The sequence below is a fragment of the Terrapene carolina genome, unplaced genomic scaffold (assembly GCF_002925995.2).
Source record: "Terrapene carolina triunguis isolate 2854851 unplaced genomic scaffold, T_m_triunguis-2.0 Scaffold66, whole genome shotgun sequence".
NCBI lineage: Eukaryota > Metazoa > Chordata > Testudines > Emydidae > Terrapene > Terrapene triunguis.
Window position 1 is genome coordinate 33080900 of NW_020664417.1, and position 19958 is coordinate 33100857.

At 39.6% G+C, this 19958-nt stretch overlaps 1 protein-coding gene across 6 annotated transcripts in view; it reads left to right on the top strand.

The window, feature by feature from the left end:
* The window catches only part of PALLD (palladin, cytoskeletal associated protein), a 321293-nt gene that overhangs the window by 147309 nt on the left and 154026 nt on the right, over window positions 1-19958 (top strand). For all 6 annotated transcript variants that reach the window (XM_024194956.1, XM_024194963.1, XM_024194971.1 and 3 more), the window contains 2 exons: window positions 2677-2796; window positions 4658-5003. In XM_024194956.1, the coding sequence (XP_024050724.1) occupies window positions 2677-2796; window positions 4658-5003 (466 nt within the window). The remainder of the gene's footprint in view (window positions 1-2676; window positions 2797-4657; window positions 5004-19958) is intronic.

Sequence of the window (19958 nt, forward strand, 5' to 3'; positions counted from 1 at the left end):
TCCCTTATGACGATTCTGTCTCACAAGCAATAAATGAAAAAAGATCAACCTGTGAAATACAACCCTTCTTGTTATCCAACTGACAAAATAATCAAGTGCTTGCTTGCCTCAGCATTTTACATGTTTCAGCGAACAGAATGCTTTTGTATTCATTTAGTCAAGTGTTAAATATGTTCAAGGCCTTGAGAACAGCATTTCAGAGCTGCTGTCTGGAACACATTTCTGTGATGAAATTATTTGTCAGCTGATGATTGCTGGAAATAGAACAGACATTATTTACTTCAAATCACTGGATTTTTTTTAACACAGCAACAGGGAAAGAAATAATTGCACAAGATCAGTATTTAAAACTTAACTAAATACACAGAGAACTAGCTATCCAGCTTCTATTATGGGAGTTATTTGCCTAATTCCTACATACAATGAACTTATATTTTACTCCAGTGTTTTATACAAATATTTGCTAATAAAACCTTTTGCAAGAATTCTTGGTGGGACAAAAACAGTCGTGGTTTTGGGGAACAAATCCACTGACACCAATGGCAGTTTGCTTACCCCTCAAATATCTTTTAATTAGACAGATGCTCTTAGAGGTTTTTGAAGCTACTGTGACTAGCTTTGGTCAGTTTTCTCATGATTTTGTCATAATGGAACATCAAAAATACACAATTCTATTTGACTGTCCAATCACCCAGCCCAGAAATAGTCAGTTTGTAAAATATAGTAATTACTGTTACCTTATACAAGATTTATTATTAATGCAATATAGTATTTGCAAATATTTTACTTAAATAGATAAAATGTATCATGGTAGAATACATAGTAAACTAAATCAATCCATTATTGAGAAGTAAATTCTCAGTGCTTCCCTTGTTAATCACTTTAAGAAATTGTATTGTTATATAAGCACTTACAGAAGTAAAATAATTCTGCTAGATGGCTAGTATCTTTGTGTCCAGTAACACATGAGTGACAAATGTGGTGTTTGCCATTTTCATTTGTTATACCGAAATACTCAGTACTTGGAATTCTTCTGTTCATTAACAGGAAACTAAGCAGCATGGTTTTCATATCAAATTCCATTCCAAGGGATTGTTACATCCTTCTGGATTCATGTGTAGTTAACAATATAGCACACAGTTACTTAGACTGTTCACTTCCTAAAACACACCAAGACTCGGAAAAGTCTGACCTCAGAAGTTCAAAACGACACTTGTGTTACCCATTACTTACCTGATAAGACCTTTCATGAGTCATTAATCTTCATCTGGGTAAGATAAAATCCAGCATGCTACAGTACAACCAGACACCTTTACTGCAATTACACAGAATGACTGTTCTGTGCTGCCAAAAAAAAGAAAAAAGTGTTCTACTGTCTGGAAAAAAAAATAAAAATTCTATGCCAAACTTTTAATTAGTCATTCATTTTCAGCCTGTCTCCAACACAGGAAGTCTTTGGATACATGATAATTTTAAAAAGGAAAAATCATTTAATTTTGATTGAGACGTTGGTTTGCTGCCCTCAATGAAACTTTAAGAATGACTCCCAAAGCTTCATTATTTAACCTAAGAGAAGGCTTTAGTAAATGACCCAGCCTTACTGCTCTTTTCCATACACTAATTCCCATATGAAATTCAATATTCTGCTGCTTTTTCCAACTCTGTGGGTTGTCAGTTGTAGTATTTGGTAATCAGATGAATATGCAGAGTTCTACATTAGAGTGTAAAATTGTTTCCTTTGAAGCAGGGTCTTTTCAAAATGTGGTATGTGTTTAATAGTCAATGACCTGTGTGGAGGGATGGGGAGGTGTTATAAAATGGGTGTTATGAAAGGAAGCTTTTAAGGCTGGGTCTACACTACAAACTTATTTTGGTATAAGCAACTCTGTCACTCACGGGTGTGAAAAATCCACACCCCTGAGTGATGCAGTTATACCAACCTAATCCCCACTGTAGACAGCACTATGTCAACAGGAGAGCTTTTCCTGTTCACATAGCTACTGCCTCTCGTGGAGGTGGATTAATTGCGCCGACAGGAGAAGCTCTCCCATTGGCGTAGTAGTGTTTTCACTGAAGCGCTACAGCTATCCGGCTGCACCATCACAGCATTTTAAGTGTAGACCTGCCCCAATTGTCTAGAGCAGCCTTAGAATGAAACTATCCATGAGAACTGTGCAAAATCGGGATTATTTAAATCTGCTTCCAGAAACTATTGTAGAATTATTAGGGCTGTAGATTAATCGCAGTTAACTCACGCTATTAACTTAAAAAAATTAATCGTGATTAATCACATATTGTAATCTGCAAGCAAAAAAGCGTAGATATGACTTGGATTAAAGTATGCAAGCTGTGTTTGCATATGGAAACTGGATAGTTAGATTATTTACATATGCAAAGGCAATTTGTGGACAAAAATCAGCTTTTGTGTACACAGATATGAGTCGGAAAAAACTTTGGGCATGAAAAATGGTTAGATTTAGGCCCCTTTGAAAACATAGATTTATTGAGCTATCTGTTTAGGATGTACAACCATTTTTAAAGCAATATACTTTGTGTGATTAGCGGTTGAGCCTTAGCTGTCTGTCTCATAATGCACTGAAATATTTAAATGCACAACTCTGTGTACAGCATTTTACGTAACTGATCATTGGTTTGTTCCTCTCTATTCATTTCTAGAAGAGATATGTACATTAGTAATTGCAGAGACTTTTCCTGAAGATGCAGGAACCTTCACATGCACAGCAACAAATGAATATGGGTCAGTGACAAGCAGTGCACAACTTACCGTCTGCTCAGGTATGTGTCAAAAGGACAGAAGAACTGTATATTGCTGTTCTTAGCTAGTCTAACGTATATGACATCTGGGCAGTTATCTGGCTACTTCCTTTGTAGAAAATAGTTGCTGCAAGACAGAGATTTTGTTTAGGCAACTTCTTGCTGCATCTCCTGTTCAATCTCTGTGTGAGTCTTCCCACATCTTCCAGCACTGACTGATTACGTTCTGAGTCTGAAAGCTGTCCTTAATGGAGATGTGGGAAGGCTATTGCATTTATCCTCAAAAGACATTTAAAAAGGAGCCATACAGACTCCTATAAATCTTTTCCAGAAATCCAGCTGCTAATAGAGAGGGTCAAGTACTATCAAGTAGCTGCAGCTGAATCAGAGTTGCCTCTTCATGCAGCAATGCAGACAGACATGTGAACACTCTTTTAATGTGCTTAGTGAGCCTAAAAAACCACAGGGGAATAAAATAAACAAAAAGATGTTATTTAAGCAGCCAAAGTGTTAATGAAAGGGATGATTATAAAGCAATATGAACATGAAAAAGTAACATCACAAGGGAATTATGAAGAAAATATCAAGTAGAAATGGGATTGAATAAATAGAACCCTAAAGAATAAATAGCTGGAGTAAAATGTGTGAAAGCCAGAAATCAAACCAGTCAAAAGGCTGTTATTTGTTTAGGTTAGATATTAGGAAAAGCTTTTTAACTATAAGGGTAGTTAAATTCTGGAATAGGACTCCAAGGGAGGCAGTGGAATCCCCATCACTGGAGGTTTTTAAGAACAGGTTAGATAAATATCTGTCAGGGATTACTTGGTTCTGCCTCAGCACTGGGGGCTCAGCTGGATGACCTCTCGTCATTTCTATGATTCTGTGATTTATGTTCATTAAAATGTGTCTGTTACTCTCTTGATACAAGAAATAATTTTTTTTTAAGGAACTTAAACTTAAGTCTATTGAAAAGTTCTCAGTACTAAAACCAGCAACCCACAAAAATGAATCCAATCCATACCATCTTTATTACCCCCCTGTTAGAGCACGCTTCTTAGTGGGTCATGTAGGGAATTTTTTCTTGCAACTAAGTCAAATGACTGAGATGCTAGGAAACCTCAGTTCTATTTCCAGCTCTGTCACTGGTGTCCAGTGTGATCTTGGGCTAATCACACACATTTTTGAGGCTAATGTGTCTCATCCATAAAGTGGGGAAAATATCTACCTAGTTGATGGATGAAGCTATATTACAAAGTGTGTTGCCATACTCTGATGGAATGCACCAAATGGAACAAAATTTTAGTTTGTTTCTTAATAATAATTTTTATTTATGCAAGATAGGTTTAGAAAAATAATGTAACCAAGTTTAGACAGATTCCTTAACATCAGAACTCTGAGGCTAGATGGCAGCAGAAGCAAAAAGAAAATAGATGAAATTATGCTGACAAAAATGAAAATAAAATCCTTATATTTTATGTAAAATTTAAAACAGAAATGCAGGCAGTTAAGTTTTGGAGTATACTAACCACTCACATGTATGTTGTTGAATATGTGCAGTGAATGCTAACAAAATTCCAACGCAGGCAATTCATTCAGGTGGCTGTCCTTGAATAACTGTAAATCATTCATTCCTACCTAGCAACTATTCCACCTGCATCATGGGTAGTTAGGAAATGAATAGTCAGTAGCATATCTAATTTGGCGTGAATATTTGTGAGAGCTTCAGAAAGAATATCCAGCTGGCGTAGTTATGATATATAACAAAAGTGAAGTGATCTCACCGTTAATGAACTAAAAGCACACTGTGCATATGTGTTGAAGTATCTGTTATGTAGTTTGAATATGACTTGTTGGACAGGGATTATCTTCCTTTTTGTTTTAGCCAACTCTGAAAGCTCTAGCCATGAGCTGTCAACAAGAGAATCCAACAGTGATGATTTCCAACATTTCCCACCTCCCCCTCCAGTTCTTGAGATTAGTTCTCTTGAGCTTCCTCCAAAGAAGCATACAGAGAGCCAACAGGTGAACAACACAGAATTTAGACCCAACATAGCAGCCGTTCAGTTACAGCTCAACTCTGCTGAGAAGAAAACCAATGGCATCCATCCCAGTCATGAAGCAAATGGAGTGATTAACAGCAAAGCTAGTAGTGATAAATCTGCCCCAGCTCCAGATGTCCTGCTTTCACCCACAAAGGAACCACCACCAGTCCTTGCCAAACCAAAGCTGTGAGTATTTCTGCATGGTTTTTATTCTTCCTTTCTAAATTGCTGGCTGTTGAAAGCAAACCTTCTGCCCTAGAACCATTGTGTGTTTAAACAAATAATGGCCAGAACTGTGACTATACCTCGATTAATGTGTCTTTCTCATTGATATGGATTAAATTCCAAGCAGCTGAGTACAAGAAGACCCATGTAGTTCATTTTAAAATCATACCAAATGAAAGGATATTACAACTTTTGTTATTCTTGGTATATTACGTTAAAGCCGCAAAACAAAAGAAATTCAGGTTAATGGCTGGTGTTCTAGTCTTTTATTCAATCACTTGTACCTAATTGTACCTAAACTCAGGGAAAAATTTTATTGACTTCAGTAGAAACCCTGGAAAACTCTCACTGATAAGTGCTGCAGGGCTTGTTCTAAAGTCCAAATTTTTTCCAATTGTGTGTCTGTTTTCATCAGCCATGCAAAGCCTTGTGTCTACCGGGTGCTGTGTTTCATAGGTTTTTTTTCTACAATGGGTATGGTGACTTGTGAATTTACAGCTGGCCAAAACCAAAAGAACCATTCTGATCAATGGCCTGTAACAAGGTACTAATGAGGAGAAGTAACGCATTGAGAACCATTGGTAGAATCAAGTGAGTGATATTTGGTTTCTGCTTATGTTCAATAGTCTATAAAAATGATAAATTTATATTTAACTATAAAGATGATACAGCCAAAAAGAAGTAGCAATGATGTGGTTCAGTGGTTTATGAATGCAGAGGAGACTTACTGCTTCAATGAAATATTGATAACATTATTTGTAGTGGCTTGTCCAAAATAATGTGTGTTAACTGTATTCAGGTGACTGTAAGTAAGAGAAACTTAAGCACTAGTGATTAGCAGGCTACAACAGCTGTTCTTACCTTAATGAAGTTTGAAATCCTTCAGTATTTAGTTCATGGTCAGAACTATTACTGGTATATTAAAAACATAATCTTCCTAATTATTTTCTGCATGTCTATGAAAAGCAGACAAAACAGTTCTGTGGTCATTAAAAGGAGGATGAGTGGCTTAGGCACAAGGTTTTAGAATGACATCATGATTCTTTTTTGAGCCAGAATTTCATCACATAGTTCAGGTGCAGAAGAACTTGGCTTTTTGTTTTTACAGTTACACACTAATTGGTGTGGGTGTGCTTGTGGATATGTATTTGGAGGAGGGAAGGGCTATACTGAAATTCAGAAGATGACATGTTCTAGCTGCAGACTCTAACTGAATATTCACATTATGGTATCAATACAAAATCCAGGAATTTAAAGTCATTATAAGAAAAACTTCTGTTAAATCTAAAATTTTTGTAAGCCTACTAAAATAAAGCCTTCATCTTGTGAAATATGTTCTCAGCATACATCTCCTCATATGTTTACAGTATAGTTTCCATTGTTCTAGTTTCCCTTCCTTTGTAAGTGGCAGGATCCACTGAGGACAGAGACAAGCATTAGAGGCAATCTGTCCTGCCCGAAATGAAATGTGAAAAAGTAAGAGCAGACTTGAGCTGCTCCCTCACACCTTCTCATGCTCAAACCCAGAGCATGCTAAAGTGTCCCGGGCTTAAACATCCTGTTTAAACTCAAGACCCTACCAGGCCCTTGTTATTTCAATGCCTACAGTCCAGAGCAGGCTACTGCAAGAAGAAACCACCTAGCCTAGCCATCAAAGGTTAGGCCTTCTGAATCCAGCCCTCTTTTCCACAAGAGATAGATTAATGTCTCATTTGTGGAGGAAAAAGTATTACCCTTAACTTTGGATTTGTGCCATCCCCCAATACTTAGTTCCTCTCAGCAGGGATAGAACTTCTTCTGCCACTGCCACGTGCCTAAAGTTGTGACCCTGTGAAACAAACATCAAGTCAGTGAACCATGACACCATGCATACTGAGCAAATAGGCTGTACCTGTGAAAGAGGAAACCAGCACAATTGCTTTAAAGTCCAAGTGTGCCTGTGCAATGTGAATGTGTGCAGTTGTTTTTAAATCCTGGATGAGATGCTGTGCTGTACTAAGAGAGGAGCAGAGATCTTGCAACGTAGGGGGAGAGGAGGGGCTAAAGTGGCTGTAAGACACCTTTACACCCTGCTGATTCTGCCCTGCTCTGGGGGCCAAAGTGGTCCACAGCATAACTTAGACAGCATTGGGAGCTGCCTATGGTGGCAGTGCACCCTAGAATCTGTGCAGCACTATATTCTGCAGCTACAGTCTTGATGCCCCTACCATCTGGGCTCCTACACCAGGGTTTGCAAGAGGGTCCACCAAAAACAGCTTGCAGCTTTCTGCACAGAGAGAATTCTCCACCAGTCAGATTCAGGGCTTTTAGAGCGCTTTACATCCCTCCAGCACCTTTACCCAGCATACAAGGGTCAGAGTGGGAGTGAGAATGTACCCTCACAAACAGATAACACGCTACAGTAACGTGATGTACAACCTGCAACCACACACAAACAGAGAGGAATGAGGCAATAGAAGTCAGCATGCAATAACCCAAAAGAAAAGGGGAGAGAGGTGATATTTTCATGGCCAGGGAAGGGGAGTATTGCAGGAAGAGGCCTATTTCCAGCTGGTGCCACCTTTTACAAGCAGTACTCGGCCACCTCCTGGACAATTGCTGTGCTACTTAGAGATATTGGGATTGATCAATCGTAGCCCCCAGAGCTACAGCTGGTCTCCAGGAGCTCTGACACTGCCCAAAGGAATTTGGCCCACCCTCTTGGCCCTTGCCCTGCTCACTAAAGATTAATATTTCCTGAGATAATGGGCTCTCCTGTGCATTTATGCACCCATCCCTCTTCACCTCAATTAAATAGAGGTAGACCATAAATAAAATCCAGACTACCAAAAACCTGTGTCTAATCAGTAACCTCACACCGAAAAGTATGGTTTAATTGTTCAGATCTGAAATAATTGTATTCAAATGACTACTTTGGGCAGACTGCATTTTTTTAATCCGCATTCAACATCAGTGCCACTGGAGAGGAACTAACCACCACAGAAATACAAGAAATACCGGAGATTAGTAGAGCGCAGTGAGGAAAAACGCTTTCCCAGAATTATAGCTTTTCCCCCTTACATTCATGTCCCATTTCTCCAGCCCAGATGAGTTGATCTCACCCTGTCTTATATCCTGGGCTTGTGGCACTATAGTAAATTAATTCTACAAAACTGTTACCCAACAGCTAACATGATTATTTCATTTTCCAATGCCGTTGGATTTATAGTATTCACAAGCAAAAATCTCACATTCTCTGAAGCCCAATATATATTCCCAGAAAAAGAAATGTTATGATGAAAATGGGGTTGGGAGTATGTATCAATAATGCAAGAATAACCGACTCATTACAAGGATGTTGTAATTATCCCAGAACCAAATGTTACAAACTCAGGAAATTCAGACTTAAAAGAAATCCAAACAAGATATAAAAAATGCACTCTTAAGAGAAACAAGGTGGGTGAGGTAATAGCTTTTATTGGATCAACTTCTGTTGGTGAGAGAAACAAGCAACTCTTGGTTGGAAGTTGCTCCAATAAAAGCTATTACCTCACTCACCTTGTCTCTCTAATATCCTGGGACCAACATGGGTACAACACTATTAAGGCACTGACATTAAAAGACACTTTTTTTTTCTCCTTCATGATATCACTACAGGACAGAGTTTGGTATCTTAACTGTGCATTTCTTACCTTAATATGTTTGGATTTCTTTTAAGTGTAACCTTTACTCTGAATTTCCTGGGTTTGTAACTCTTGGGTTTGGGATAATTACAGAATCCCTGTAATGTTTTTTTATTCTATGTTACTGACACACACTCTCAACATCAACACCACCTTAATGCAGGTTTTTGTTTGTGTGGGGGCTTTTTGGCAGGGAATTTCCTTAATGTGTTTAAATTTATTGAAAATGACATACACTAGCACTAAATAAGAAACCCAAAGAGTATGCTACCCTGCAATATTTTTAACATCTTGATGATATGTAGTATTAATCTTAAATTGTTGTTTTTTATTATGTCACTTTTGAGAAATGATTCATCAGTACAATAAACTAGCCAGAGTAAACCAAGCCAGTTGATCTAGGTTTACACTTGCTTTGCGTCACCACGGAAGCCCAAAGCAGCCGAAGTGTACTGGTGAATCTGGCCCTTAATTTGCAATTGACTTACGGGTTTCAAGATCTATATTAGTAAGACTGGTGCTATGTTAAAGGGGAGGTAGGAGACTCAGTCCCTGAGTCTCAATATCTCGAGATAGTATGGGCTCCCCTGGGCTCCTGCCTCAGTTTCCCCAGCAGTACTACCTCAGTGTGCAGTGGTGCAGAGGAAGTAGTGCTACAGGAAGTCTTTCAAGAACTGATATCCAAGCTAGTATGCAGTCACAGAATCTCTGAAGAGCAATGACAATTGGGCCCAGTATTCTGTCAATAAGTACTTTGGTTACCTGTGACCAGTCTCCTTCATAGAATCACTTCCTTCCTCTACAGCTAATTTGCATGATGTTGATTGGTAGTTACCTCTGGCGTCACAATAGCCCCATTTAAAATTGACCTACATTTTTGACCTGTCTGTCTGGCTAACCTATATAATCATAGCAATTGGATTCACTTGTTAATGGTTTATTTTAATAACCTAATTTCTTCAAATATAACCTGTGCATAAGATTTCAATTAATTTTAACTATATGAAAAGTTTGAAGTGGAATCCATTTTGAAGCACTTGGAGGAGAGGAAGGTGGTCAGGAAGAGTCAACATGGATTCACCAAGGGCAAGTCACGTCTGACCAACCTGATTGCCTTCTATGATGAGATACCTGGCTCTGTGGATATGGGGAAAGCAATGGATGTAATATATCTTGACTTCAGCAAAGCTTTTGATACGGTCTCCAACAGTATTCTTGCCAGCAAGTTAAAGAAGTATGGATTGGATGAATGGACAATAAGCTGGATAGAAAGCTGGCTAGATTGTCGGGCTCAATGGGTAGTGATCAACAGCTCAATGTCTAGTTGGCAGCCGGTATCAAGCGGAGTGCCCCAGGGGTCAGTCCTGGGGCCGGTTTTGTTCAACATCTTCATTAATGGTCTGGATGATGGGATGAATTGCACCTTCAGCAAGTTCACAGATGACACTAAACTGGGTGGAGAGGTAGATATGCTGGAGGGTAGGGATAGGGTCCAGAGTGACCTGGACAAACTGGAGGATTGGGCCAAAAGAAATCTGGTGAGGTTCAACAAGGACAAGTGCAGAGTCCTGCACTTAGGAAGGAAGAATCCCTTGCACCGCTACAGGCTGGGGACTGACTGGCTAAGCAGCAGTTCTGCAGAAAAGGACCTGGGGATTATAGTGGACAAGAAGCTGGATATGAGTCAGCAGTGTGCCCTTGTTGCCAAGAAGGCCAACAGCATATTGGGCTGCATTAACAGGATCATTGCCAGCAGATCGAGGGAAGTGATTATTCCCCTCTATTCGGCACTGGTGAGGCCACACCTGGAGTATTGTGTCCAGTTTTGGTCCCCCCTCTACAGAAGGGATGTGAACAAATTGGAGAGAGTCCAGCGGAGGGCAGCGAAAATAACTAGGGGGCTGGGGCATATGACTTACGAGGAGAAGCTGAGGGAACTGGGCTTCTTTAGTCTGCAGAAGAGAAGAGTGAGGGGGGATTTGATAGCAGCCTTCAACTACCTGAAGGGGGGTTCCAAAGAGGATGGAGCTAGGCTGTTCTCAGTGGTGGCAGATGTCAGAACAAGAAGCAATGGTCTCAAGTTGCAGTGGGAGAGGTCTAGGTTGGATATTAGGAAACACTATTTCACTAGGAGGGTGGTGAAGCACTGGAATGGGTTACCTAGGGAGATGATGGAATCTCCATCCTTAGAGGTTTTTTAAGGCCTGGCTTGACAAAGCCCTGGCTGGGATGATTTTGTTGGTGTTAGTCCTGCTTTGAGCCAGGGGTTGGACTAGATGACCTCCTGAGGTCTCTTCCAACCCTAATATTCTATGATTCTAAGTGTCTGCGCTATTCTGTTAGGCTCATTTGGGCAAAGAAAAGACTGACACAGATGTTAAATTTCTTAAAGAACCCAGTTTTTAATTAATCTTAACTCATTTACTTGTAAATTCTCAGGCAAACCATTATTACTCTGTACTCAGAGTAAGCGCTGTAAGTTTGGGAAAGATGCATTGCATTTTTCGTAGAAAACAATTAGGTTGAATCCCTGCTTTAGGTTCAAAACAGAACTCATTAACTATGGATGTGTGACCAGTTTTCTATAATTTGCATATGAAAAGAGGCATATAAGTGTATAATACTAACCTATCCAAGCTGAGTCAAAAGCAAGAGTTGTCATGCCAAAGAGAGTTACTGTGGGTGTCTTCTGTATAGAAAAGTGTTTTAAAAGCTGCTACAACATGCTTGCTTTCATGGTAACTGATTCTAAGAAATGTAATCCTAAAGCATGATGATGATAGCCGTTGCATCAGTCTGGTGTCAAGTGTATTTAGAATGGAGCTTAATGAGATAAAATATACATCACCTATTAGTTGCTGCTGGGAAAAATCACAGTGCACGTTAAGTTTCACACCTGGGATGTTGCAGAAGCTATTACTAAACACAGGTCATATCCTATCCTGTAGGAAGCAAGAAGTTAGATAAGAGAGATGGTAGTGCCTACTGCAGTGGTCCCAAACTACTTAGATCGCGGCCTCCTTTACCCCTGTCTATCCACACACACACACACACACACACACGTCCCTCCTCCCCCCCCCCCCCCCCGGGGCGGGGAGCAGGGCCATGGTCAGGGCCAGGGGCCAAGAGTTAGGGCCAAAACAGGACCAGGGCCACGAGTGGGGCCATGGGGCTGGGACCGCAGCTACGAGCTGGGCCGGAGCCACGGCTGGGCTGGGAGCCAGAGTCCAAGGCTGGGGCCCCAGCTGGGGGCAGGGCCAGAGCAGAGCTGCGGGCAGAGCAAGGCTGGGTGGTGCTCCCTTCCTGCCCCTTGTGGGGGCTGGCCTGAGCCCTGCCGTGCCACCCAGAACATTCCTCATGTGTCATATGTTTGTACAGTACCTAGCAAATGGGACTAGGGCCCTTATTTTTATGATACAAATATCTGAATGATTCTTAACTATTACAAAGATGTCAGTCCCAAATCTCTTGTATGATCTTGTTTGAAACAAATCCATGTCCCTGAAGTGAGTTCTATATGTGGCAATCAGTGTACTTTGTACATAGTTTACTCATTTAAGATTTATTTGGTGAGGCAGAAAGTGGGAGAAGTGGTGGCTTTTTCTTGAGCAGAAAATACCAAAATCATATTTTTCTTTAATTTAAAATGCATGCTATACAATGTTTTGATTCAAACTATTAATAGTTTGAAAGCCAATAAAGACAGCAAAGTACACATAGCAAATAGGACACTGACTAGTGTGTTCTGTTTTGATAAAACATGAAATTCTTTGAGGTTATATGGTCTAAAGCAGTATGTAACCCAGGTCATATATTCCACTGCACTGGACTGGAGTCAAATTTTGTAAACATTTATGGAATATTTGTTCAGTAGCAGGTGGACCATGGGGACAAAGACATGACATTTTTATGGAGAAAATACTAAATCCTTTTAATTACATGGAAATGATGACCATGATAAACAGACAACATTACATACAAAAATAATGTTCTATCCCGGTCTGCTTGTTTGTCTCATCCATCTGTTATGTCTTGCCTTTTTAGACTGCAAGCTCTTTGGAGCAGGGACTCTTTGACTATATGTTACTATCTTAACACAGTGGGACTCTGACCTGATTCACTTATAGTGCTACTGCAATATAATGTTCAATAACAAGAATAATGATCCAAAACTTGAGGGGGGTTCAAATGAAATGGAAAACAATTTGAATACTAACCTGATCACTCGATCTGTTTACAATACAAATTCCTTTCAATTAAATACCCTTTACTGATTAACACAAATGTTTTGTTTTTGCCTTTCCTCTTCTCTCCCTTCCACATTAATGGTAATTTTTAACAAAACTAGAGACACAAAGTATGCTGCAGTACTTGATTAAGTATGTAGAATTTCTGTTACTTGGGTTACTAATCAACATACAGCAGTTGTATAAGTACTAGGTTATATTTTACAAGGAATACTTAACTGATTACATTCAGCTAACAGAACTATCAAGAAAATGATTGATTGTCAAAGGTCATTTTAAAGTGTTTCTTGAACTAAAATAATGATTCTTGACATTGGATCACCATGAAAAGCTGTGTTAGCATCTCACTGTCAAAAGGGGTAATTGTGATATGTAATGCATGTTCACATAAGTGTCTGAAAATTCATACCTAGTTACTGGGGTCCATATTTTGCTATGAAGGTATGTTAATATTTTTTACAAAAAAATAGATATTGGAACAAGGTTGCTGAATATGTTGGGATATTTTATCATCATATGGAAAAAATGATTCAAGCATGTGTGTTATCCATTCAGGTCATTGGGTCTTGAAAGTTCTAAAGTCTGTTAGCTGTACAAAGAAATCTCTTATCTAGAGAATCACCAGATAACTTTAGGCTCCTTCTTTCTTGTAGGTTCCCATAACTTTGTTGGGAATAATTTGATGACTTGGAGTAGTATATATAAAAGCTAAATAATTTTAATGAAAGTTCCATATTATTTCAACATAATGGTAGTATGGTGGGACAGGTTCCCATTCCAGTCAGGAAGAGGTTAAAGAGCTCCTCTGGGCACAGTCAGCTCTATCCCAGTATACCTGGGAGGCCTGTCAAACCTGGAAAGGCAAAATATTCACAGAAAAAGACATCAGATTTATTTTGTATCAAACACTGAAAACTTTTAGTGTAATACAAGAAGGGGAGGGGTGAGAGAAGAAAAATGGAGAAAGTTGCTTATCTTGAATATAGTTAGGCATAGTAAGAGTTACTGTACATCAGAGTAGTGATTTCTCCCTTAACTCTCAGTGCCCCAACAAATATTCATTGGGGGGCCAAGCCTGTAAAGTGCCAAAAACCCTCATTAATTTCAATGAGTGGCAAAAGTGCCCAGCACCATGCAGGATCAAGGTCAAAGATCAACAACCAGAATATTATACTAGGCCATATACCTACACTGAGAGTCAAAGTCCCTTTTTTTTATTTTTATTTTTTTTATTGGGGTTAGTGACACTATACTGAAGCACAGAGACAGTACAGCTCTTCAGTACAAAACATTTCCTGAGAGAAGATTGTGTGTATGCCTCTACATCTATTTCTATTTAGCAGCCTTTCCTTCTGCAGCATTGACTTGTGTCCTGACATTGTGAGCTGCTGAGTTTCCTGAATTCCTATTGAAATCCATAGGATTTTGTTGGTTCTCAGCACATCTCAGGATTGACGTTTTGACATTAATAACAGATTTCCTTAATATGTAAGGGACAAAAATGCTTCTACATAAAGGGTTTAATAGCTTTGCAAACTTCCAAGTATTTACATAGATTTCAATATATTTCATATCACCAGATTTTTCATAATATTGTTCTGTTCCCAACCCTCCATAATCACCCAATATGCATGTCATTTAGACTATACAGGCTTATCACTATTTTTGGAGAGATGAGGGAGTTATGTTTCCCAGCTGTCTCTGGTCCCAAAAGAGGAAATAAATCCCCTGCTACAGCATGAGAGACGAACCTTTTGGGCTTGTTTTGGGAGCAGCAGGGAGTATGGCTATATGAGACAGCCCAGCTGCTGAAGTTTTGGAGCAGGAGCTGCCATTCTGGGCCTCCCTGCAGTTCATAGATTCATATATTTTAAGACCGGAAAGGACCATTGTGATCATCTGATCCGACCTCCCGTATAACACAGGCCAGAGAACTTCCCCGAAAATAATTCCTGTTTGAACTAAAGCCTGTCTCTTAGACAAACCTAGAATCTTGATTTAAAAATGGTCAGTGATGGAGACTCCACTGACAGCCTTGGTAAATTGTTCCAATGGTTAATTACTCTTACTGTTAAAAACGTATGCCTTATTTTCAGTCTGAATTTGTCTAGCTTCAACTTCCAGACGTAGGATCTTGTTTTTATATCTTTTTCTGTTAGATTGAAGAATCCATTACCAAATATTCATTCCCCATGTAGAAATTAATAAACTGTTATCAAGTCATCTCTTTACCTTCCCTTTGTTAAGCAGAACAGATTGATCTCCTTGCATCTCTCTCTCTCTCTCTCTCTCTCTCTGAGACATGCTTTTTAATCCTTTAATCATCCTTGTGACTCTTCCCTGAACCCTCTCCAGTTTATCAACATCCTTCCTGAACTGTGGACACCAGAACTGGAGACAGTATTCCAGTAGCAGTCACACCAGTGCCAAATACAGAGGTAATAAAACCACCCTATTTCTCTGTTTCTGCATCCAAGGATCACATTGACTCTTTTGGCCTCAGTGTTGCATCTTGTGTCTTTTGTATAGAGTACACAGCAGATAGGTAGGCCATTTCTGACAGAACCTTATTTTTAAATGAAAAATGGATCAAAAAATTCCTAAGGATGAAAGGCTAATCAAACTAAACTTCAATTTAAGAGGCCAAGACAGAAACTGACGAACCCTTCAAGCACATGATGAACTATCATGCCAAAACAGATGCCAATTATATTCAGCAAAGCCACATCTGACTGCAGCAAAAGTATGCTCCTAAACTTGGCACCTTATTCCTAATTTTGCTAGTTAGGATCCGTGTGTAGTAAAATGTGCTGACTTTCAGTGGAAGGGGCAGGGAAAGAAAAAGGAAATAATTGAAGATGAACTGACAGTTTTTAACAAATCAAATCCACAAATACCAAATGGGGAATAACTGGCTAGGCAGCAATACTACAGAAAAAGATCTGGAGGTTATAGTGAATTGCTATTGCCAAAAAAAATAAAATAAAGCAAAAGTCATTCTGGAATGTATTAACAGGAGTTTCATATATAAGACATGGAGTTAATTGTTGTGCTTCACTCAGCATTGTGAATAAAGTTCATTAGAATTTAGACCGTTTTGCTACTTGTGAAGTGCTTGCAAACACTATATTTTTATAAACTTATTTACAGTTTGTCTTCAAGCAATTTCTTGAGTAGTGGCTGAATTCCTGTCAGTGAGGTTCATCGAGTGTGTCATTTCTTCCTAGAAGTATCATCTCAGTCTTCTCCTGGTTAAGGTTCAGTCAAGCTAGCATTCCTCCAAGCCCCTGAACCATCTAGATATTAATGCAGTCAGGCAACTTTCTTAGCTAGGTCAGTTAAGATGGAGACAGAACTGTGTTTCATAAGCGTACTATTGTCATCATAGCCCACTTCTCTTCAATAGCCTTCCTATAAGCCTCCGATGGATGTCAAACAGTAGAGGTTACATGCTGGAACCCTGTGGCATGCCACAGAAGAACACCCTAGGAACCAATGAGCCATAACTACCCTCTGGATCTCTCAGAAAGGAAGAGCACCATTTTTACTCAGTATTGGTTGATATTATTGTTTTTTATTTATTTTATTGTAGGTTTTATATGTTTAAGCTTGTACAAGCACCTAGAGTCTTGGATAATAGCTTTTAAAACTAACTTTAAATAATTAAAATAAATTGCATTGTCTTTTACTGTTAAGTATCTATTGTATGTTCTATTGTATAATGTATACTATATGGTAAAATAGATAATCTGAAATTCACTGATTTTATTTTTTCCCATGTGTACTCTCTTCAGAATCACTATGCCTGTTGCGAGTCTCATGTCTCCATCTAACATAACTTATTGGGAAAGTTCAGCTTATTGCAAAAATAGAAAATATCAGATAAGCCAACCTGCAGTTCACCCCACCCACGCATCTTCCAGCATAGCTCTGCAAATTTAGGGGTCAAATTTGGTCAGGAGGAATTTCTAGGCAGGACACTGTAGTCTATGAAGTTTTAATCAGAACCTTGCATAATAATAAAAGTCTTGTTTTTTTTTTTTTTTTTTGTTTCTTTCCCTGAGATACCCCAGTATCCTGTTTTTATTGAAGCCAGATAATGGGCTGATAGCTTCCAGGCTTTTTCCACAGTCATAATAGTACAAGACTTGTTTCCATTTATGTAGTCCCTAGTTTGGTTCATTGCCCACAGACTTATCATTCATTATCTTTCACATTTCTCTACATTAAACTGTATTGTCCATTTTCTGTCCCATATTATGGAATGTTTTCTAGTGTTTAAAACAAGGATTTGGGAGTTGTGTGCTCAGTTCTATTTCTGGCTCTCTTTACTTGCTATGTAACTCTGGGCAACATATGGCTCTGTACTTCATTTTTCTCACTGTAGAATGGGTACAATAGCTATTTGATAGACGTGCCAGAGTTTAAATAATTGAGTTTTTTAGTCACTGAGTAAAAATGGAGACCCTGATTCTACTACCCTTAATCATGCTGAGTAGTCTCTCCACCAGTCCTGTTGATATCAATGGGACTATTCATGGAGTAAGGAACTGTAGAGAACCTGCTGTTAAAGGCCGCTTTAGGCATAAACAAGCTAGGCAGCTGCCTAGGGCAGCAGATTTCAGGACTGCTAGCTGGTTCCTTCCATGGGCAGCAGGGGATGAGGCTGTTGGCTGGGGCTCAGAGGAGGAGGAAGCAGCCCTCAGCTAGCCTGCTGGGGAAGCAGTCCCACCTCCTCCCCAAGGGCTCAAAGAAGCAGGAAGCACACCTCTGCTAGGGAAACTCCCTTGCCTATGGGCTGGGGATGCAGAGTACATGGGGTGAGGGGTGCCTGGGTCCCATTGTGGTTGAGCTGAGCAGCTCCAGACAAAGGGTTAAGGGAGCACAGGGGTACCTAGACCCAGAGGAGACTGGGAATGAGTTGGAGGGGTGGGGGTGGGGGAGTGGGTCCCTGCTGCAAATTTCTGAGAGAGTAGGGGTGGGGCAACATATGGAAATTTGCTTTGGATGGCAGCTTGGCTTGAGCAGCCTCTGGCTGATTACTAGATACCTTCCGCCCAGCCCAGCTGAGCTGGAGGGAAATGCTCTGGTGGAGAGCACTGTATTACACAGTTCAGTACTCAGCCAATAGAGGGCTCCATAATCTCTAGAGTACTGAAAAAAAGAACATCAGGAGATCAGAGAGGACTAGGCGAGAATCAGAGACTCTGAGGGAGCAGTAGAGCTGTCAAAAATCTCAATTTCTGGTTCATGAGAAATTTTGGCTTTCAAAATTTGGTTTTGTTTCATTCTCATCAATTTCACACACAGCACCTGCTCTGAAGCAGCTTCCCCCTGTGGGCAGCCCTGGTGCTTAGGACCTCAGAGCTTCCAGACTCTTGGGGAGTTCCCTCGCTTGGGAGAGTCTGCATTGCAGGGCTGCCATGGAGCCACAAGCCATAGGATTGCTTCCAGGCTCCCAACTCCATGGCACTGTGCCTGGAAGCCTGGAGAAACCCCAGGACTTCTAAGCTTCCTGCTGCAGAGCTGGGAGCTAAGCTCCAGTTTGAGTTGGGGCTTCCAGGCCACTTGCAGGGAGAAAGGAGTCTGGAAGTCCTGAGACCCTCAGGTTCCAACTGAAGGTCAGTATCATTATCCCCATTTTACAGCTGGAGAAACTGAGGAACAGGGAGGAGTAGTGATGTGACTAAGTCACTCAGCAAACAAGTGGCAAAGACAGGAATAGAACCCAGGTTTCCTACATGCCAGTGCAGTGCTGTATCCATTAGGCCACACTTTATTGCCTGTATAGCGAAATAAAGCAGACAAGCATAATGCTGAGCATTACATATATTAACTACTTGTGATCAAGAACACAATAAATAAACCTTGATACAGCATCCATTAAAGAAATCTGTTCCCTTATTCCTTCTCCAGTTGTCCACTATCACTCTTCCTGGAGCCAATTCTTTTACCAGTATCTCTCTTGCCTCTTTCTCTAATTTGGTTTTCATACTGTGACATTGGAGCCCCTTGTTTGTCTGCTAGGAATTTATTTAAGGAAACTTTGTCTTTTTAGTAGAAATAGACTCCAAAACCAGCATTCACAACTTTTCTCCTCAGATTTTTCCTTTGTTTCTGTACTGGCTTTTTTAGACATTTTCCTAGCCACTCTCCCTGCTATTGTGCATTGTTTATATTTCTTTAAAAAATAACTTTTCTCATTGCTTACACTACTCTTTACATCCTTATTCAAGCAACACAGGATGGGCCATGTTGTGTTTTCCTTGCTTAGATTTTTCTGGGATTAGTTAAATTTCATCCACTGATGGATTTTTAATACTTCACACATCTCTGTTTTAGTTCTCATACAGTACAGAAATACAGTTGGTCTATCTATTTTACATTCCCTCAGCTTTTCTTTTGCAATTAAATTAATAAATATACTTATGAATGAATGAATACACAGTATTATAGGAGAGTTCTGGAACATGTTACAAAAGCATTTTTGGAGTATTGTAGTATAATTACCCATAATACTTACCAAAGACCTTTTCAGAGCATTGTATTATTCATTTATGAGAGCTTACTGGGAGAGAGGAGGTGCCAGGAGGACACAGAGGCAACTAATGCAGTAAATGAATTTAATGAAAATAATATGCCTTTTTTGCCAAACTTCTTTGTAAGTATGCAATTTTAAAGTATGGAGATATGTAGTTTTTCCTTGTGACCCATATAGTTTTCTCTAGTTATTCTCCTGGATAGTGATAACTTTTATATTTTGTGCTGTGACTGAGTTCTCACCCAATCCATCTATGTACATAGAGCAGGCTTATAAAATTCTATTCACTCAGTTCCCTCAGGCTGGTAACTTATTTGTGTTTCTGGTGGTTGTTTTGGGGGAGGGGAGTTTGGTGGGGGAGGGGGAAGTAAAATATTGATACATTATTGATTAGTAATAATTTTAACTTGCTTGTTATACTTGTAATTAGGATTATTATTGTGATTATTACATTAGTATGTCTAAT